The sequence below is a fragment of the Oncorhynchus gorbuscha genome, linkage group LG22, assembly GCF_021184085.1.
Source record: "Oncorhynchus gorbuscha isolate QuinsamMale2020 ecotype Even-year linkage group LG22, OgorEven_v1.0, whole genome shotgun sequence".
Lineage (NCBI taxonomy): Eukaryota > Metazoa > Chordata > Actinopteri > Salmoniformes > Salmonidae > Oncorhynchus > Oncorhynchus gorbuscha.
Window position 1 is genome coordinate 7,257,353 of NC_060194.1, and position 23,023 is coordinate 7,280,375.

A 23,023-nucleotide genomic window follows, 5' to 3' on the forward strand; every position below is an offset into this window, starting at 1 on the left:
TTTGGAAGGAATCCGTCACAGTGGCTGTGTGGTCTCAAATCTGGGATTAAGGGACTATTTTCAAGTTTAAAATGATAAACATTCAACATTGGCCATGCTGTCAATGAAGCATGATTCGTGTCGCTCTCAAAACGTGTTAACTCGGGACCTCGAAAACTTGACTTCAGTGAGTTCAAGACAACTGGGAAGTCGGGAATAAGCGAGCTCCGACTGGGAAAATACATTTTGAACGGTCATCCAAATCGGAATTGTAAATCCAGGCCTTTTTCTAGAGCTATGACCTGAAGAGCAATGACGTCATTATGATTCAACCGTGTTTTTTTCAAAGTTCACAGTTTTGAAAGCACCATAAATCTAGAGAATGCCAGACTTTGGTCACAGAATTTGCCCACGAAGTACAGCCGCGAGACCTTCCTGTTCATGTGAGTCCAAAAATGTATTGTATGCTGCTGCATCAATGATGTAATATGCTAGGGAGATATGTATTCTGTAGATAAGAAAGTAACATTAAATGTATATTGTGTAGTAAGATGTTAGTAGCCCATGTGCCCCACACTAATAATTTGGTCTATTTATCCCTCTTAATTTCGTCTACTGTTCTGACCTGGTGGTGCACATGTAGCCTATAACCTATTTTTGAGAAATGTAATCAAATATTGTAGGAGTTCTCATTGTCTGCCCCTTTATTTATCCCACGGTTCTGACTTGGTGTACAGGGAGAACACTGTAAGAATGGCCCATGTTCTGATTTATGTTGCTGGACATTTCAAAAGTGCTAACCAAATAACTATATTGACTACGTCCGTCCTAGCTCGCTCATTAATGTCTTAATTGAAATTACGGATTGCCTCCTATCCGCTTGTCGTCTCCTTATGCCATAGTTTGTAAATCTCAGTTGTCAGTAGAAACCACATTTGTTTAAAGCAAGTCAGGCATATCAGCTATATATATATTTTTTAAAGTAATTGAGGCTGAATTAACTTTCGCTGCCAGACAAGGCTCCTCTGATAGCCAGGTGTAGTAGTCGTAAGATGTGGGGACTGCCGTTGGGACAGCTTTATGTAGGCCCTAACAGTTTGTGGGCACCGTTTGTCACCGTTATAGTGCAATTAATGTATTGTTTAGTGTTTCATTGTGTTGCTGGCATGCATCCCACATTTTTTTGTTTGTTTGCCCCACCAAGATTTACATGCTAAAAATTGCCACTGCCTATGTGAATTGTGAATAATGCAAAAGTATGATGGCAAGAGCCTTGAGTAGGCCGTTTAGAAACCTTTAATGGATAGGCTACTTGCCTAATTTATGGCCAGGATAAGAAAGACACCAGAGGCATCAAACTAAACGTAAAACAAGCATTTGTTACAGGAAAATAACTTAAATGTTTCTAAATAGGAGTGTCACTGGATTATTTTATTATCCATCTCTTCTTCCATTTGACAAACATACAAAATAATAACAGCAGCTGGCTAGAATAATGTACAACAATTGTTTTGCTGCTCCCAAACTTGATATTTTAATAATGCTTTGGTGATTAAGGTTTATTTCAAAGCAGTCACACAAGCCAAACCCTGTATTGATAGTCTTGACTACTTGGCAAATGCTTTGGGCAGGACAAAATAAACTGCCTTCATTGAGAGGAATGGAGGCGATGCTTGGTTTTTAATCAAATTAAACAATTAAAGGCACATCTCTCTTGTTCCCTGTGCATATGGGCACTGTGCGTCACGGCTGGATAGGCTGCGCTTCCACTGTCAAAATCCATGCTATAGCCAACTGCTAAAATCAGCTTTCAGTTGGTCTTAAATATCCTCACCAGCACATACTGAAATTGGCACATGTTTTTAAGGACACAACTCAAATAGTGCTACACCTCCAACCTCTGTGCAAGCAAGCTCATATGACAGGTAAATTACCACTCTTGGCACTAGGATTTGAAAATAGACAAGGTTGAAATTGCAAACAAGCTGAAAATAGAGCCATAAATCTGTAACTCAAATATTCTCAGTGGCACAATAAGCAACATTGGAGAAAGTTACATTTGTTAAGACACAACAAGTGGGCTGTTGACTGGAAATCAAATTACAGATTGCACCTATATGCATTGTATGTTACAGTACACATCAGTAAGCTCTACTGGATGGGGGGAACCTTACATGACACCTTATCAGCGTTATCCATACATATGGTCTGGATTTACTAAGTGGTTGCACCAGGTGCAAAGGTTGCAGTACTTCCAGATTGGTTGTTTAATTGGGAATTAAAGGATAAGTTCTCTATTTTAGGCCTTAGTCAGTAGACGATGTGCCAGGAAAGACTGTAAACCATGGTTTGAATTTATTATAATAGATTCTATTAACATTCTATTCAGCTCATTTTAGCCACTGCTAACCAAAAATCTACGAGAGAGATGGGTGCAAGTGCAATGTTCAACAACTGGGCCGAATCACCTTTCAGTTAGGACTATGACATTTTGAACATTGAACGGTTGTCGCATCTCTCCAACTGATTTTTTTTGGTTAGCCTTAGCTAAAGTTGTCTGAAGTTATTAGTGGCTGTTCAAAGAAATCAGAGCCATGGATTAAGTCTCTCCTGGCCCATAGGCTACTTTCAGGGTAAGGAACCATATACGCTGCCTTCAGAGGAACCATATACGCTGCCTTCAGAGGAACCATATACGCTGCCTTCAGAGGAACCATATACGCTGCCTTCAGAGGAACCATATACGCTGCCTTCAGAGGAACCATATACGCTGCCTTCGGAAAGTATTGAGAGCCCTTGACTTTTTCCTAATTTTGTTACGTTTCAGCCTTTTTCTAAAATTGATTTAAAAAAAATAATCTAATCAATCTATGCACAATACATCATAATCACAAAACTGAAATATCACATTTACATAAGTATTCAGACCCTTCACTCAGTACTTTGTAGAAGCACCTTTGGCAGCGACTACAGCCTCCAGTCTTCTTGGGTATGACGCTACAAGCTTGGCACATCTGTATTTGGGGAGTTTCTCCCATTCTTCTCTGCAGATCCTCTCAAGTTCTATCAGGTTGGATGGGGGGGGCGTCACTGCACAAGTATTTTCACGTCTCTCCAGAGATCGGGTTTAAGTCCGGGCTCTGGACACTCAAGAACACCTGAACCCATACCTGCATTGTCTTTGCTGTGTGCTTAAGGTTGTTGTCCTGGAAGGTGAATCTTCACCCCAGTCTGAGGTCCTAAGTGCTATGGAGCATCGAGGATCTCATCGAGGATCTCAGTAGTTTGCTTCGTTCACCTTTCCCTCGATCCTGACTAGTCTCCCATTCCCTGCCGCTGAAAAACATCCCCACAGCATGATTCTGCCACCGCCATGTTTCACCATAGGGATGGTGCCATGTTTTCTCCAGACAAGACGCTTGGCATTCAGGCCAAAGAGTTCAATCTTGGTTTAATCAGACCAGAGAATCTTGTTTCTCATGGTCAGATTCCATTTTGTGCCTTTTGGCAAACTCCAAGCGTGCTAACATGTGCCTTTTACTGAGGAGTGGCTTCCGTCTGGCCACTCTACCATAAAGGACTGATTGGTGGAGTTCTGAAAAGATGGTTGTCCTTCTGGAAAGTTCTCCCATCTCCACAGAGGAACTCTGGAGCTTTGTCAGAGTCACCATCGGGTTATTGGTCACCTCCCTGACCAAGGCCCTTCTCCCCCGAGTGCTCAGTTTGGCCTGGCGGCCAGTTTGGCCAAACTGTGTTCTTGGGGACCTTCAATGCTGCAGAAATGTTTTCGTACCCTTCCCCAGATCTGTGTCTCGACACAATCCTGTCTCGGAGCTCTACGGACAAATCTACAACCTCATGGCTTGGTTTTTGCTCTAACATGCACTGTCAACTGTGGGACCTTATATAGACAGGTGTGTGCTTTTCCAGATCATGTTCAATGAATTGAATTTACCACAGGTGGACTCCAATCAAGTTGTGGAAACATCTCAAGGATGATCAATGGAAACAGGATGCACCTGAACTCAACTGTTTGAGTCAAGTATTATATCTGTTTGGGCTTCTGCAGTCAAGTTGTCCCCCTGACCATCTGCTCAAGAAGAAAATCGGCCCCCGGCTGAATCTAGTTGATCCATGCACTACATAGTTATTCTCCTTAAACCTAGACGTGTCCTCTATTTGCTTGTGTTATAGTGATTATGTCGACAAAAAGAAACCGAGAAACAAACGTTCCGAGCCAGAGCTAGATGTATTTTGTCAGTGTTGGAAAAACGCATTTGCAAAAATGTTTGGGTCTCACAATCACTCCATCAAATAAGTCTATAAAAGGCAGAATAACCAACAGTCCATTCAATGGATACACACTGACAGTATGAATAGGCCGACATAATAGCCTACTCTATATACAATATGCCAAATACAGAGAAGCAATTGCTTTATGTCTGTATTTCCTAACCCGTCTTTGAGAACCCCCAGACAGTTTCACATATTTGATCTATTCATGTACAGCACACTTGATCCAACTAATTAAGCAGACCTAATTCAACTAATCAAGCAGACCGCATTCAGCTAATAAAGGGTTTGATGATTAGTGAGCTACCGGTAATTGAATCACGTGTGATGATACTGGATTAGGTCAATTATTTTGAACTCTCTGGAGGTATTCAAGGAGAGGTTTTTGGAAACATTGCTGTAAGTAATAGTGAATTCTGCAGAATGGAATTTGATTGATAATCTCTTTATAATCTGTTCAGGAAGGGATTCTCGAACTAACAACTCACACTCAAAGCCCTGGGAGAGGGACTGGCAGGCTGCAGTCGAGGGGCATGGAGACCGCTCACACCACTTGACCTCCTCACAGCAACGCCCTCCAGTGTTGGGAGGACAATTGCAGATGAAGTCGTCCCACATGGAGTAGCACACTCCGCTGTTCAGACACGGGTTTTTCTGTAGGAGACAAACAATAACTCTGTCAAGCAGTTGACTTTGTCATGGCGGGGCAACTGTGTTGGGTCATGGGGCAAATATGTTGTCAAAGAGAATATGAATGAAGAGTTCCAGGATCTGCTTCTCCAATAGACATCCATAAATCACACTTATAAGCGATGTCATTAGCAAGCTAAGCTCATGCTCAGAATTGAGAGAAATGGGACAGACCAAGCAGGCAACGAAAGACTGAACTGAGTATGGAAGAAATATTAGAGGGTTTATTTTCCTAAAGCTTAAATTACTCTACATGACAAAGTATGTAGACACCTGCTCGTTGAACAAATCTTATTACAAAATCGTGTGTGGAGTTGGTCCCCCCCTTTGCTTCTATAACAGCCTTCACTCTTCTGGAAAGGCTTTCCCTAGATGTTGGAACAGTGCTGCGGTGACTTGCTTCCATTCAGCCACAAGAGTATTAGTGAAGTCGGCATTTCAATTCATCCCAAAGGTGTTAGATGGGGCTGAGGTCAGGGCTCTGTGCTGGCCAGTCAAGTTCTTCCACACCGATCTCAACAAACCATTTCTGTATGGACCTCGCTTTGAGCAGGGGGCATTGTCATGCTGAAACAGGAAAGGGCCTTCCCAAAACTTGGTAAGTGACATTCTAGAATTATCTAGAATGTCATTGTACTCTGTAGCATTAAGATTTCCCTTCACTGCTAAGGGGCCTAGACTGAACCATGAAAAACAGCCCCAGGCCATTATTCCTCCTCCACCAAACTTTATAGTTGGCACTATTTTTTTTACTAGGCAAGTCAGTTAAGAACAAATTCTTATTTTCAATGACGGCCTATGAACAGTGGGTTAACTGCCTGTTCAGAGGCAGAACGACAGATTTGTACCTTGTCAGCTCGGGGATTTGAACTTGCAACCTTTCGGTTACTAGTCCAACGCTCTAACCACTAGGCTACGCTGCCGCCCCTATGCATTTGGGCAGGTAGTGTTCTCCTGGCATCCGCCAAACCCAGATTCGTTTGTCGGACTGCCAGATGGTGAAGAGTGATTCATCACTCCGGAGAACGTTCCCACTGCTCCAGAGACCAATGAAGGTGAGCTTTACTCCACTCCAGACTACTCTTGGCATTGCGCATCGGGATCTTAGGCTGATCGGCCATGGAAACCCATTTTTCATGAAGCGCCCCACGAAGAGTTCTTGTGCTGATGTTGCTTCCAGAGGCAGTCTGGAACTCAGCAGTGAGTGTTGCAACCAAGGACAGACAATTTTTACGAGCTGTGCGCTTCAGCACTCTGTGGTCTCATTCTGTGAGCTTGTGTTGCCTACCACTTTGCAGCTGAGCCTTAGCTGCTACTAGACGTTTCCACTTCACAATAACAGCATTTACAGTTGACCGGTGCAGCTATAGCAGTTTAGAAATTTGACAAACTGACTTGTTGAAAAGGTGGCATGCTATGATTGTGCCATGTTGAAAGTCACTGATTTCTTCAGTAAGGTTATTCTACTGCCAATGTTTGGTTATGGAGATTGCATGGTGGTGTCCTCGATTTATACACTTATCAGCAATGGGTGTGCTGAAATAGCTGAATCCACTAATTTGAAGGGTGTCCACATACTTTGTAAATACACTATATAAAAAAGGTAAGATAATCAAAACCATAATGTGCATAAAATAGAATACATACAGTATAATGTCTGTACATAAATACAAGTGAACTGATCTTAAGCTTAACTGAGGTCTACATAGCAAAAGTCATTCCGCTACCTAGTAGTAAAGCCCCCTTTACTGGCTCAAATAGCCGACCAATCATCCTGTTACCAACCCTTAGTAAACTTTTGGGGAAAAAAACTGATTTTTTGACCAGATACAAAGCTATTTTACAGTAAACAAATTTACAACAGACTTTCAGCACACTTATAAAGAGGGACATTCAACAAGCATAGCATTTACACAAATTACTGATGATTGGCTCAGAGAAAATGATAAAAAGATTGGGGGGCTGTTTTGTTAGACTTTTGACATTATCGATCATGGTCCGCTGCTGGAAAAATTTGTGTTTTGGCTTTACACCCCTGCTATATTGTAGATAAAGAGTTACCTGTATAACAGAACACAGAAGGTGTTCTTTAATGGAAGCCTCCAACATAATCCAGTTACAATCAGGAATTCCTCAGAGCAGCTATCTAGGCCCCTTACTCTTTTCAATTTTCACTAACGACATGCCACTGGCTTTGAGTAAAGCAGGTGTGTATGTATGCGGATGACTCAACACTATACATGTCAGCTACTACAGCAACTGAAATGACTGCAACACTTAACAAAGAGCTGCAGTTAGTTTCAGAGTTGATGGCAAGGAATAAGTTAGTCCTAAATATTTTAAAAAACTAAAAGCATTGTATTTGGGACAAATAATTCACTAAACCCTAAACCTCGACAAAATCCTGTAATAAATAATGTGGAAATTGAGCAAGTTGAGGTGACTAAACTGCTTTGAGTAACCCTGGATTGTAAACCGTCATGGTCAAAACATTGATATAACAGTAGCTAAGATGGAGAGAAGTCTGTCCATAATAAAGTGCTGCTCTACCTTCTTAACAGCACTATCAACAAGGCAGGTCCTACAGGCTCTAGTTTTGTTGCACCTGGAGTTACTGTTCAGTCGTGTGGTCAGGTGCCACAAAGAGGGACTTATGTTCAATTGGCTCAGAACAGCCAGCCACAGAGATCAATCATTAATAATATGCATGTCAATCTCTCCTGGCTCAAAGTAGAGGAGATATTGACTTCATCACCAAGCTGTCTGTTTAAACGACTAGCACACAGCTCTGACATCAATGCATACCCCACAATACATGCCACCAGAGGTCTCTTTGCAGTCCCCAAGTCCAGACCAGACTATGGGAGGCACACAGTACTACATAGAGCCATAACTACATGGAACTCTATTCCACATCAGGTAACTGATGCAAGCAGTAGAATCAGATTTTTTTTAAAGGATAAAAATAAACCTTATGGAACAGCGGGGACTGTGAAGCAACACAAACATAGGCACAGACACATGCATACACACACACATGGATTTTGTGTTGTAGGTATGTGGTAGTGGAGTATGGGCCTGAGGGCACACACTTAGTGTGATGTGAATTCTGTAATGAATGAATGTACTATTGTCACACCCTGGTCTTAGTATTTTGTGTTTTCTTTATTATTTTGGTCAGGCCAGGGTGTGACATGGGTTATTTATGTGGTGTGTTTTGTCTTGGGGTTTTTGTAGGTTATGTGATTGTGGTATAGTAGTTGTCTAGGTAAGTCTATGGTTGCCTAGAGTGGTTCTCAATCAGAGGCAGGTGTTTATCGTTGTCTCTGATTGGTAACCATATTTAGGCAGCCATATTCTTTGAGTGTTTCGTGGGTGATTGTTCCTGTCTCTGTGTTTGTTTGCACCAGATAGGGCTGGTTAGGTTTTTTCACTTTACGGTTATTGTTTTGTATTGTATCGTCTTTATTAAAGATGTATGATGATAACCACGCTGCATTTTGGTCCTCCTCTCTTTCACCGGAAGAAAACCTTAACTGTAATGTTTTTAAAATTGTATAACTTCCTTCATTTTGCCGGACCTCAGGAAGAGTAGCTGCTGCTAATGGGGATCCATAATAAATACAGATACAAATAGCAGACCAGGAGCAACTCAAATGAAGGGTTTAACGAAAGCCTTTTGGACAGTTCCAAAAATCTGAGGCAGGTAGGCTGTGAAGAAACACACATTCATCCAAGGATCTAATCTTTTAACATATTTACCATATGATTTTAGTTATGTATTATCATTAACATGATTTGTTTTAATTACATCCATTTTAAATAGTACATTCTAGCATATTTTGAGATGGGGAAATCCATTTCCCCTACATGCTGGATGGAGGTGGTATCACCCGACACCCCTTGATTCAGGATAATAGCAGCATGTTTGCCAGGTTCTCTTGTTAGAGGGCGTGTCCCTCATTGTCACTTCATGAGGGACACGCCCTCTAACAAGAACCTGGCAAACATGCTGCAGACATGGCACCACACCAAAAAAGAGCTGCGAGGATGTAACAAATGAAGAGTTTCATTACGAAATGCGCTATATCCATTTTCGGAAATGTTGGTACATTTGTTTTTATTGTGTAGCCCTTTCCACTCTCAGCCAGTCATCCTGTATTTCAAGTGTCAGATTTGGTCATTGATAAGCGCCTGACTTGAAACGTAGTAGCTGTACAGTAACATGCTATACATGAAGTCAGGGCTCTGCTTCACAGCGCTGTATGGGTTTTGACTGACAGCCGCTATAAACTTCAGCACCGTGCGCCACAAGAATATGCCCCCTATCCCTCCCGCTACATTTACACATTTGTTGTCTGAGTGAGGGAAATGTGTTCTGAAAGATGAGGTTGAGGATTTATAATGAATACCACTTTGATGTCATACAAGCAATCCACACACCCATGAGTCCAAATGTGCACTTCACATTTCCAATATTTGAAAACTCATGTCATTGTCGTTATCAACCTTTATGATCACCATGTTTGATACACAGTTGCAAGGATAACATGCGTTATACCCTGGGTGGTCCTGAACACAATGAGCCTGTTTGTCATGTTGTGAAGAGAATTTGTCACGGAACACGCACTTGAATGCACTCATGACTCCTTTCTATGCACACCAACATTACAATCTGTCTGTCTGAGGTGCCTTTTGAAAGCCAAAAACTGTAAGATTGTATTTTATAACTTAGCTAGTCATGTTGGAACATTTAATAATGGAACATTTTTGGATTGCGTAAACTACAACAGTAATTGTGTGATAGTGGTGACGCATCACACTGGGCACACACTGGTTGAATCAACATTGTTTCCAAGTCATTTCAATGACATGACATGGAATAGATGTTGAATTTACTTTAGTGCCCAGTGGCAGGACTGTGTTCCAAACAAAAAACTACAAGGGTGCTTGCTTCAGTTCCTTAATGGCAAAAAAATGCACCTTATAGTTGAGGCTCTTTCCTTAGGTCATAAAAAAGTGCATTGAAATTATTAGCCTGAACTGTGCACAGTTTGGAGAGGTGTGTGGCCACTAGGAAACACCACTTAGACCTCTCACTCAAACCCGTGGAATATTTTTTTCTTATTAAATTGCACCTCTTCAAAATGTCAATGAATATTTGTATTATGCCACTGTAAACCCCGAGGCATTTTTTATACAAATACTTCTAGTAAGTTGAACCCAAGTCAATGAAAATACATTATTACTTAAAATGTTTGTGGTACTGACTCAAAACTAAATGAGAAGTTACACCAACTCTCCTTTTAAAGTATTTTTTTTCCCAGCATGCTCTACTGCAGGTTGATTTCTTTTGCATGTACATTGAGTGATTAATCAATCAATCTTTATGCTAAACAAAGAAATTATATATATATGTTTTTAAACTGATCAATCTGGAAGCGGCGATATGGTATATAATATTTGTGAATACATTTTAAATTAATTAACTGGTGAGAGAAGTATTCTGATGAGAAAACATTGTTCCATATCACCTTCCAGTTCAAATGTTCTCAGAAAAACCTAGAAGTTCTCTGTTCCAGATGGAAGTGACCGCAGTTGCACTCTTGTCGGTAGAGTTCAATTTGGAGTAGAGTGGAGACCAGGCCAATAGATTTGGGAATATTTAAAAGTCTTAACCAGGATCAGAGAATCCCAGGCTCTGCTCGGCTCTAAAAGCCTTCGGGGTACCTATGGTAAAAAAAAAAGCAAGCAAGTCCCAAGAAGATGATATGATTCTTTGAGGTCTTAAAAGGTTTGAAGACCTGAATTGTTAAAGATGTCACTGAGGGTTAAAATATTTATACTAGAGCATTGAGGAAAATCAAAGGGTTTTGAGCCTGATAAGATTAGGTTATTGTTTCATAAGTGAGAAGGGCTGTGAAAATGGAATGTAAGATGTACATTGGCCTGTCGCCACACTTTAACTGCATTAGCAATTATTGGACCCATTCTGAGACATGTAGATTTTTGTTTACAGCCAGAGAATACTTGTAGTCTAATAGGTTTTATTAAAGCCTCTTCATTGGGTCCCAATGTGGCTTGATTAGTGGGATCTAGATAGATTTTCACAAATCTCAAATGGAAAGAAAAGTAATTATTTAAAGTTAGGTAGAGCTAGTCCAAACGGTTTGGGGCGCTGCAAGGTATTCTGGGGCGTTTGTCTTTCCAGATGAAATTCCTGCACAATATATACAATTCTTTGAAATATTGAAGAGGGGTGAATTGGGAAGCATTGAAAATACTAAATTAAAGCAAGGAAGAATGTTCATCTTAATCACTGAAATTTTACCCTGAAGTGTAATGTGTAAGGGAGACAAGTGGGCCAAGTCCTCTTTAATTTTCCCAATAGTAGCTGAGTAATTGTCTTGTACCATTAGTTGGAAAGTGGGCTAGAATTTGATCCCCAGATAGGTGAAACCTATTGGATTTAATTGGAGAGTGTGTGTTGTGGGGAGAGAATACTCCTCAGCTGCAGGATTTAGGGGCTATAAAATGGACCAATTTATATTATATCCTGAAAAGAAACAGGAAAAGGTTCAAATAATTTAAAGGTGCAATCTGCAATTGCTACAGCTATTTTCGGACTTGTGAATTAACAATGTGCACCCACCCATTGATTCTTGAAGAATATAATTCATAATTGCCTCATGAGCTTAGTTCAACTGTCAAAGCCCATCAGAACCAAAAATATATTTTACTCCAATGTTTGTAAGCAAAGTAAATGTAAACAAACACTATAAAAACATGGTTAAAACTATAATTTTGATAGCATCCATAGCTCGGTCTATGAATATGAGAGTGGTTACATTTCTTAGCCCCATCCCTCAGCATTTTACAGAAACAGGGGCGCTCTGTTATTGTTTCAAATGCAAATAAAATTGGGGATAATGGACAACCTGGTCTTGAGCCTCTTTGCACCTTAAATTGCGGAGAAGTGGATCAAGCGGTGAGAACTCGAGCAAAAGGCTCGTTGTAGAGAGTCCTGTGAATGATAGAGGATCCAAACCCAAAACACTTTAACACAACCCATAAGTATGTCCATTCTAAGCAGTCAAGGGACATCACCAAGGAACAGCACTGCACAGGAAGATTATGCACAGGAGCTGAGTCGATAACATGAAAGTGACATTGGATATTATCTCAGACGAGTCTGCCGCTCATAAAATGTGATCAAAATGGATCAAAACATGCACCTGCTTCTCCAATCTCTTTGTCAGGACCTTAGAATAGATTTTAAAATTGCTGTTAAAAAGTGCAATAGGCCTACCTATAGCTTGAGCATTCAAGAGGGTCCTTATCCTTCTTAATAGGGAAATTAGAGCTGTTTTTTTGGTCCCAGTGGAAAGAACCCATTTGTAAAGTGTAGTTTATTGAATTTAAAAATAATGGGCCATTTAAATACCAAAGTGCTAACAGGAGTTTTAGGGATATACCTCCAGGCCTGGGGTTTATTATTTTTCTGCATAGTTAAGGTGGCCAATTTCAGTTCATGGATTGAAATGGGACATTCATGTTCTTCCGCTTGTTGTAACGAGATGGAAATCTCAAGTAGTTCAGATGAGGTTAGTAAATCAGGATCTTAAGAAGATTAGGATGTGTAGAGATTAACACCTGATTCATTTGGGAGGGTGAAGAGCATAAGGTTCCATTGGAGTCATTGATGGTGTTGATAGAGGCTAGACATTCAGATTGTTTAAACTCCAAGAGCCTGCTAGGTCTATCTGCATTTTCATAATTTGATTGTCTAGTTTGTAAGTATAAGAATTCACATTTAGCATTTGGGAATGTTTCATATTCTGGTTTTAGAGAGGCTAGTAGTTTAGTTCTGTCTATTTGGAATTGTGATTTTTGTAGTGGTTCTAGATGTGCTATTTCTTTCTCCAAAAAAGCAATTTCAGAATAACAGTGTGTATTGAAATTGGAGAATGAAGTACAAGCTCCTCTAATGAAACATTTAGTGACTCCCCAAAGGCTATGAGGGTTATTCGTTGTTTCAGAGTTTAGGTCTAGAAATTCTGTAATTCTATTTGAAATAAATGCATGGAAATACAGATGTAATTCATGCGAGAGCAGGTCTTGTGCTTTGCAGAGAAGGTGTAATCTTTGCAGATTTTTATTTTAGTCGCCATGCGTCAAAAATGTTGAGCTCCTTTAGGAATGATTGGAAGTAAATTGAAGCGGTTAAACGGGATGTAATTGTCACGCCTACTCCCGCCCTCCCTCCCAGGCTACCTGATCATACGCAACTGTTACCATCGTTACGCGCAGCTCTGGTCATTGGACTCACCTGGATTAATTCGCTTTGTTGATTGCCCCTGCATATATGTCTGCTCCTCTGTATTCCCTGTAGTAGCATTGTTTGCCGTGTTTATATCCAGACGCGCTTCCTGTTCCGTTGTATGTCCTTCTATATTTAAATGGTTCACTCCCTATACCTGCTTCTCATCTCCTGCATTGGGTGTTACAGCAATAACACCGTGAGAAGAATCTAAATGCGGGTTGAGATTAAAAATTTCCCGCCATTATTATGGCTGTGTCTGTAAAGTTCAGTATTTTGAGTTTCTGATTGTTTTGATTTTTTGGGGGTGCATATACCGACACCAGACAAAGTCTTGCACCATTCAAAGTGATAGTTACAAAACAGTATCTTTCCCTCAAAACGCTCTGGTTTTCGAATGTGCACGAGTGTGCAATAATTCCTGTTCAGAAACAGTTTTCCATCTTCTTGTTTTATACGAGTTTCTTGAATAAAATCAGTATCTATGCAATTTTGTTTGAATAAATCTAAACTCCATAATCTCTTGAAAGGCCTTTGGTGTTCAGACTCAATATATTAACATTAGTCATTGAGATGTAACAAATGCACTTTCTTGGTGAGTGAAGTAAAAATCTTACATGATTGAGAACTGTTTATCCAATATAGAAATGACTAACTTCACTTTAAATGTAGGAAAGGGATTAGATCAATTGTATCAATGAGCCATAACTCAAATATAAATCAGTAAATGCAAAACAGTTAACTACACTCAAAGCAAAAATTCAGAAACATTCTCTCTTCCTCTGTTGTTGACTTTAGCCTAGAGCTCAAAGAGAGCGGTTGAGACCTGAGACACACGTGTAGTAGTTATCGGCCCTGTCATTACTCAAAACCATTTAAGAAACCTGTTTCACTAAATATGAGTACAGTTATATAAAGTGATTTTTTAGTCATTACTCAGACCAATAGTAGCTACTGAGTACCGTTACATGCACACAATAATGTGATTATTGTGAATAGTTAGATTAATATAATAGTTTGATTAAAATGTTTACGTGCTTTGCAAGAAGAACGATTTCCCTTATAATCCTGTTACATGGACACATGAAATCAGGCTACCTGATGGCACTCTAATCAATGCAGAAAATTGGCAATCAAAATAAGCGTTCTACCACAGCGAACATGTTATTTTTGGGAAGCATATTTGATTGTAAGTTCGAACATGTAAAGTTTGTATGTGAAAACTACTTCTAAGACACATACATTCAGTTGTTTTGAACTCACTTCACTCAAGCTAAAGAGGTAGGCTCGCTCGGCTAGTGCTAGCACAAGCACAGATCAAATTAAGTGTGCAAACCGCAGCCCGCAATTCGGGGCGTTCCTGCATGTGGGTATACGCACAAACGTCTTCATGCTTGTGACACTTTTGAATGTACAGTACCAGTCGAAAGTTTGGACAACTTCTCATTCAAGTGTTTTTCTTTATTTTTCCTATATTGTAGAATAATAGTGAACACATCAAAACTATGAAATAACACATATGGAATCATGTAGTAACCAAGTGTTAAACAAATCAAGGCAAAGAGGTGGCTACTTTGAAGAATCACATGTAAAATAAAAAATATATTTGTTTAACACTTTTTTGGTGACAACATGATTCCATATGTGTTATTTCATAGTTTTGATGTCTTCTACCATGTAGAAAATAGTCAAATAAAGAAAAACCCTTGAATGAGTAAGTGTGTCCAAACTTTTGACTGGTACTGTAGGTCAAAAGGGAAATAAAAGTATTATCTAAGTTATTTTGCTCTCGTCTCTGGAGTCCCCCTTGCTAACTAGTAGGAGCGAAAGCGGTAGACAGCGTCCTTCGCTCCCACCTGCCGAACACCTGCTCTCACCATCCTCCTGTAGCTCAGTTGGTAGAGCATGGCGCTTGTAACGCCAGGGTAGTGGGTTCGATCCCCGGGACCACCCATACGTAGAATGTATGCACAAATGACTGTAAGTCGCTTTGGATAAAAGCGTCTGCTAAATGGCATATATTATTAACAGAACTGAGGGAAAACAGTGCCCGACAGCCGGGGGCAAAGGACACTACCGGCCGCCCCTGCCTCCCGCTAGCACAGCAGGTGGGACGCTGAGGCGACAGTGTGGTAGCTAACTAGCTAGCTTGCTATACTGTATGCTAGCTAGCTAGCATGTTAGTTAGCTAACTAACTCGCACCCACCTTCTACCGGTGTACGGCTAGCTAGCTACCATTGTCGCCCTCGCCCTTCCTTTGTGGAGTTTATGGGCAGCTGGCATCCAATCTTATTGTGCATTAACGCCACCAACTGTACTGCAGTTCCCCACCTGTCCTAATTGTAGTATCTGGGATCTACATCTGTTTATATTAGTTACTGTGCTGTTACTAAGCAGTAACGCATTACGGCAGTGTTACGTTACTACACCTAATAGGAAATGCACATGCGCACTGGAATGCCGCGTACTGTAGAGCACGAGGGTTTTTTGACTAAACGACAACTAACTGTACTCCCGTCTCCTGCCTGGTCATTTCTCCACAACACAAATATTACACTAATCATTTTAAAAAATTGCTCGGAAAACTAGAAGTTTTAATCTGTGTATTCTTACTTCGATTTTGCCTTTATGCCAATTAAGTTAAGCAGAGTAAGCTGTTTAAATGACTATTGCATAATCTGCCTACTTCCATAATCAGTTTAATACCAAATGATTACTGAGCATGTAAACATACCCACTGTGATTCTGTAGGGTTTGAGTTGTATCAGCGTGAAAAATAATTCTAACGCCCCCACTAAACCACGCCTTGAGTGAATTGTAGAGTTTACCACCCATGACTGTATTTGATAGTGACAGTCATGGTTGTTGAATTTGTACATTTTCAAACCTGTGGCATTCACCAAGTGAGTTCCCAGGTGAATATTATCATTATTATTATATATCTCATAAGACCTCATTTTGAAGCCTAGCTTTACCCTAATACATTGGCCTGAAACTCAAAGTAACAGGCCACATCAGCCCTGCAAGTAGGGTTTCAGAATTCCAGTAACTTTCCCAAACTTTCAGAAATTCTAGGTTGAAGGATTTCCCGTCTTCCAATCTGGATTTCTGGAAAACCTGGGACATTTAAAAAAATTTTTTTAAAATGCAACCCTACCTGCATGTCACATTATGCTAGATTGTAAAGCGATATGGAGTTCCTATTGGAATCCAGCCAGAGTTAGGATATCCAACAGTTGAAATTTGTATTCACCTGTAACCTGCATTCATAAAGATTGCTAGGGTTAGGAACAGTCTACCGAAGCCATTTAAACTGAAACAACCATTGCAATAACGGGTGCAAAAATTCTAACTAAATGATTGGATTAGTTTAACAGATTAAACTCTCTGGTAATAATCTCTGCAACGGTTGCACTCTTAGTTCCAAGTGGTGTCTGACCTCTGGACATACAGTACGTTAAATACCTTCTTCGCACCTTGATAAAGGTAAAGGTACCTATGTCGCCTGGTCTGTTTCTACTAGGGAATATTTGACATTCTATTGGATTAGATGAAATTGAAAGAGTTAATGTGTGCCCTAACTGCTGCCAAAAAGGCAGTACATTTTTTGTTGTTGATCCAAATACTTATTTGAAATCTTCCTCGAAAATGTACATTTTTGACATTCTTATTCTAGAGAAATCCACAGCTAAACTGCATGGCACGGCTACAACTCTAGTGGGCGGGTTAAATCAAAGATATCTGTTAGGTACCCCTCATGTAATATTATCTCTCAATTGTTGTATCTTGAACTGCTTGTCAATCCCCCCTTCATGCTCATGGTTTGTTTTTGTGCAAATCATGTGACTGCTATCTCTTGTTTGATTGAAATTGATTTTAAAAAACCTCCCACAAAAAAAGCATAGGGGCATTTAGCTGTACGACTAGATGTGGCCTTCACACTAAGGAAGTTATTTTTCACGCTCCCTTTGGCTTCCCAAATCCCAGTCTGTTCTGTTTGGTCTGCTTTGCCGGCATCCCCGGAAATATTGGTCACTTGGAACCCTGGGTTTAAAAACGGGTATTGTCATGGCGCAACTATGTTGTGGCAAAATACCTGTATGTGTATAGTATACTGTATATCCAGCTACTCACGCTACAGGCGTTGTCACTGGTACATCCCTGTGTGACATTGACCAGCTCCACCAGGCCGTACGAGGCCACTGGGGTTGCTATGGGGAAGAACTGCAACCGTTTACTGTTAATCCTCAAGTCCTGGACACAGCCTTTCAGGTAACCCCCAAAGGAGGCCGAGACTCTTTGGTCGGCCAGGCCCCCGACGTAGACCAGGTCCCCTGGCTGAGCCACCACGGGCCGGACGGGGATGGTTCCCTGGCTATGGGCCGACTGGAACAGGGTCACAAAGTCGCCCTCCAGCCGCACCGTCACCAAGTGAAAGTGGCCATCGCTGACCACGACTCGACCCGACAGGCTCTCTAAGTTGTTCACCTGAAATTTTACCCGGCCATCGTCCAGCCACAGGTGGAGGTACTGGCTGGTGCTGTTGGCCAGGACCAGGAGGAGGCCGTTCGAGCGCCGTGTGCGCACAAACATGGATATGGTGATGGTGCCTGAAGCCGGGGGGTCATCCAAGGAGAAGACGGCATAGCTCGCCGCGTCCTCGTTGCCGAACCTGGCCGGATTGTACTCTGTGTTGGTACAGAAAGAGAGAGAGTTTAACAATTAATAAAGTTCTACCAATTACTAAATGAATAGATGAGGAACTAACAGAAAGAGAGAGAGAGAGAGAGAGAGAGAGAGAGAGAGAGAGAGAGAGAGAGAGAGAGAGAGAGAGAGAGAGAGAGAGAGAGAGAGAGTGTCAAAATACAATAGCATGATTTCCACTACCTTTTGATCTCCGGGTGAACTACTGTGTGCTAGTGACTTTTTTTGGTTTTGTTTACTGGCCTGGGTAAAATAGTTGGTTCCAATTCCATTTCAACTGAGTCAAATCAGGAAGTGAATCCAAAGTTTTCAAATCATGAATTGAAATCAAATTGCCCCCAACGTTGACTTGGTATCACCCTGAGATGTTTATATCACTCCTTCAAGTCACAGGGATGGGCAATTCCAGTCCTCGAGGGCCAGATTGGTATCACTTTTCACCTAACCAACACACCTGATTAAACAAATTGCATTCTAAACTTAAGACCATGATTAGTTGATTATTAGAGTCAGTTGGGTTAGCTGGGGCAATCCGGTCCCGAGCAGTTGCCCCATCCCTGATTCTAGGTGAAGCGGACCGGTAAGCAGAACAGTTATTTCCACCTATCATGTTAGAGCACGTGACAAACTCATTCCACGGAGGGCCGAGTGTCTGCGTGTTTTTGCTCCTCCCTTGTACTTGATTGATGAAATAAATTCAGTAATTAGTAAGGAACTCCCCTCACCTGGTTGTCTATGTCTTCATTGAAAGAAAGAAAGAAAACCTATGCCTTCCATGGAATGAGTTTGACACCCCTGCATTAGAGGATTGTTGCGAGAGTCCTTGGGAAACCCTGTTTTACGGCAGGTGAAGGCTGTCCTTAATCCCTAAACATTTCCTTAATCCTAGAGTCAGGTGTACGTGTGTGTTTACATGGTTGCGTGTGTGTGTGTATTCTACATGCTATTTTAGCTAGTTCTCTAAGCTCCTTTGCAGTCTACCACAGGCTACTTTTATCCACCTCTTATGTGCCACATGAGGATGCCAGCCATTTAGATTTTGGCGTGATTCTATTGAGGCTGAACTGTTGACCTCAGGTGATTAGTTTATGAAACTCATACCAGAGTCCTTAGTGAAGTCCAAAATGATCCCTACTTTCTGAGTTTGAACGTGTTGTCGTAAGCTACATTTATCAGAGCTCCATGAGAAGCACACCGGCTCTAATAGGATATGTGAGATTATTGCATTGAAATGGAATAGATCTCATATTGTATGTTTTACTGCTTCGTTATGCCCATTGTTTTCATATGTTGCACTGTTCACGTGTTTTGCTGCTACATCTACAGTGTTTTCAGACATGCAAGCGCAACACCACATCCCTCAGGCCTTACCCTCAGCGCAGTCCGTTGTCCCCTCGTACGGTCTGTAGCACTCGCACACATAGCTCCTCCATCCCTGGTTTATGCAATGCCCCCGGTTCTGACACGGGCTGTCGTCACACTTGTCCCTGTCGTTGCACCCGGCTGTGACGTTGACCTGAGCCGGTGAGTTGGCGACAGCGGGCACTACCAGCCGTGACTCCACAAACACGTCCCGGAAACAGCCCAGGAAGTAAGCAGCTGGACCAGGTGGATCAGGCGCGTCTGCAGCCTCAGCATCCCTTTCCCCTGCCACCCCATCGGAGCCCCAGCCCAGTCCCACCCCTCCTAGAGAGAGGCTGTGGCGAACAGAGCTGGGCTCTCCTAGGCTGGAGCCTTGCTCCAGCAGGGGTGTCTCGGTGGCGGGGAACTCCCTGGTGCAGTCCACCTCAGCGCAGGGGGAGTGAAGCAGCCTCACACTGCTCCCCTCATCCTCACAGCCCAGCCAGGCCTCCACCGTGTGCCACTGACTGTCCGCCACACTCGGCGGTAGCTCCAGAAATACTGGGGTTCTTGTCCCTTGAGTTCTTAGCATGCTGAGGCGTAAGCGGCTGTCTACCAGCTCGATGGTGAGCAGCAGGTCATCGACCCGGCGCTGGAGGAGGGTGCCGACAGGCCGGTCCGTCTTGAAGCTAAGGGTGACGTTGAGAGGGACTTCAGGGTCCGATAGCTGGGTCTCCACATACATGTAGCCACTGGACTCGAAGGAGAAGATGGTTGACGTCTGACACTTGGAGCCGGTAAATCCTGCGCGGCAGGCGCAGGTGTAGGTGTGGCGGTAGTTCAGGAAGAAGGGAGAGCAGATGCCACCATTCTTGCAGCGGTTGCCGTCACAGCCCAGGAGGGCGACTGTGCAATTCTCGCCTCCGTACAGTAAGCCATCTTTGCTCTGTTGAGAGCAGAGGCACCTGTAGCCGCCATGTTGGCTTTCGCAGACGCCACCATTCTGACACGGTTGCAGTTCACATGCATAAGTGTCCTCCTCACAGAGACCACCTGTGTAGATAGGTAAACATAATCAGATAACATAAACAGTTGGCAATTCATTTAGCATCTATTTGGAATTGATATGTCATTCATATTATATTGGAAATGGACAAATTCTCTATTTTTTTTTTGCATGTGAATTTGGCCATACTAAGAAACATTAATCCAAAGGTTTGGCCCATGACATGCCAGTGATTACTAATTTGTTTAAAAAAAATCTTCATCCATCATTATTGTCCAATGTATCCATATTCATTCATAATATATCCATATATTATATCCATATTCACACATAACTAGTTAATTACTTTATCTAGGGAAGTATGACACTATTGGTTGGTAAAACATGTTCACGTACTTGTTCGATATCAAACAATAAATATAACTTTAATTCCGGAAATAGATACTTTTGTTATTTTGTTACATTTTAGTTATTTTGTTACATTTAGTTTCAACATGATAGAAAATACATCATTAGGTTAAAAAGGTACAGTTGAAGTTGGAAGTTTACACACACACACACACCTTAGCCAAATACATTGTAAAAATAGCCAAATACATCCTTGTAAAAATTCACCGTCTTAAGAATGTGAAATGTCAGAATAATAGTAGAGAGAATGATTTATTTCATATTTGATTTCTTTCATCACATTTCCAGTGGGTCAGAAGTTTACATGCACTCAATTAGTATTTGGTAGCTTTGCCTTTAAATTGTTTAACTTGGGTCAAACGTTTCGAGTAGCCTTCCACAAGCTTCCCACAATAAATTTTATCAATTTTGGCCCATTCCTCCTGACAGAGCTGGTGTAACTGAGTCAGGTTTGTAGGCCTCCTTGCTCGCACACGCTTTTTCAGTTCTACCCACAAATGTTCTATAGGATTGAGGTCAGGGCTTTGTGATGGCCACTCCAATACCTTGACTTTGTTGTCCTTAAGCCATTTTGCCACAACTTTGGAAGTTTGCTTGAGGCCATTGTCTGTTTGGAAGACCCATTTGCGACCAAGCTTTAACTTCCTGACTGATGTTTTGAGATGTTGCTTCAATATATCCACATACTTTTACTTCCTCATGAAGGAAGACTTTTACATACTTTTACTTTCCCCTTTTACTTTCTCATGCCTTCTATTCTGTGAAGTACACCAGTCCCTCCTGCAGAAAAGCACCCGCACAACATGATGCCGCCACGGTTGGGATGGTGTTCTTCGGCTTGCAAGCCTCCCCCTTTTCCCTCCAAACATAACAATGGTCATTATGGCCAAACAGTTCAATTTTTGTTTCATCAGACCAGAGGACATTTCTCCAAAAAGTATGATCTTTGTCCCCGTGTGCAGTTGCAAACCGTAGTCTGTTTTTTTATGGCGGTTTTGGAGCAGTGGCTTCTTCCTTGCTGAGTGACCTTTCAGGTTATGTCGATATAGGACTTGTTTCACTGTGGATATAGATACTTTTGTACCTGTTTCCTCCAGCATCTTCACAAGGTCATTTGCTGTTGTTCTAGGATTGATTTTCACTTTTCACACCAAAGTACGTTCATCTCATAGAGACAGAACGCGTCTCATTCCTGAGCGGTATGATGGCTGCGTGGTCCCATGGTGTTTATACTTGTGTACTATTGTTTGTAAAGATGAACCTGGTACCTTCAGGAATTTGAAAATTGCTCCCAAGGATGAACCAGACTTGTGGAGGTCTACAATTGTTTTTCTGAATCTTGGCTGTTTTCTTTTGATTTTCCCATGATGTCAAGCAAAGAGGCACTGAGTTTGAAGGTAGGCCTTGAAATACATCCACAGGTACACCTCCAATTGTCTCAAATGATGTCAATTAGCATATCAGAAGCTTCTAAAGCCATGACATAATTTTTTTAAATTTTCCAAGCTGTTTAAAGTCACAGTCAACTTAGTGTATGTAAACTTCTGACCCATTGGAATTGTGATACAGTGCATTATAAGTGAAAAAAATCTGTCTGTAAACAATTGTTGGAAAAATTACTTGTGTCATGCACAAAGTAGATGTTTTAAAACTATTGTTTGCCAAAACTATAGTTTGTTAACAAGACATTTGTGGAGTGGTTGAAAAATGAGTTTTAATGACTCCAACCTAAGCGTATGTAAACTTCCAACTTCAACTGTATATGTAAACATTAGCATGATGACACAATTGTATATGCTCATTGTAACATTCAGTGCACACTATATAGCATCGGACCTCACAGAACAAACAACAAACAACATCCACTGGGCAACAACTAATGAGTCAACATTGTTTCCATATCATAAAAAAAAAATGCTGAATCAATGTGGAAAACTGATTGGATTTTTAAAAAGTCATCAAGGTAAGGGGATTTTTCTTTTTTTCATCCAACTTTTAACCTTGAATTCACGTTTCAACCAAATGTAAATCAAAGCTAGATGTAAATCAGAACTGACATCTGTGTCCAGTGGGCATGAACAAGAGAGCAAAATTACCTGTGTAGCACAACCACAAAATCCAAACACACACGCTGATTCTCAACATGGTCCTTGCCAAGTCCTCCTATTCAGAAGAAAATCGAAATATCGACATATGACTCCATTGCATTTCATAGAAGTGGTTTGGAAACCATAACAACAGATATCAGCTTCTTCCCTTGTGTTTCCCCCATACATGAATG

General features: G+C 41.4%; 1 protein-coding gene across 5 annotated transcripts in view; it reads right to left on the minus strand.

Annotated features, from left to right (window-relative positions):
- Positions 1 to 23,023, minus strand: part of LOC124009682 (protein crumbs homolog 1-like) — a 30,312-nt gene extending 7,289 nt beyond the window's left edge. For 4 of the 5 annotated variants that reach the window (XR_006834313.1, XM_046321736.1, XM_046321737.1 and 1 more), the window contains exons 1-4: positions 22,839 to 23,023; positions 19,359 to 20,381; positions 17,418 to 17,971; positions 4,761 to 4,926 (exon numbers count right to left, since the gene is read on the minus strand). Coding sequence is in view for 4 of the 5 variants with exons in the window: in XM_046321736.1 (XP_046177692.1) it covers positions 4,761 to 4,926; positions 17,418 to 17,971; positions 19,359 to 20,381; positions 22,839 to 22,887 (1,792 nt within the window). In the remaining variant the exon portion in view is untranslated. The remainder of the gene's footprint in view (positions 1 to 4,760; positions 4,927 to 17,417; positions 17,972 to 19,358; positions 20,382 to 22,838) is intronic. The other variant, XM_046321739.1, reaches the window with a different exon arrangement.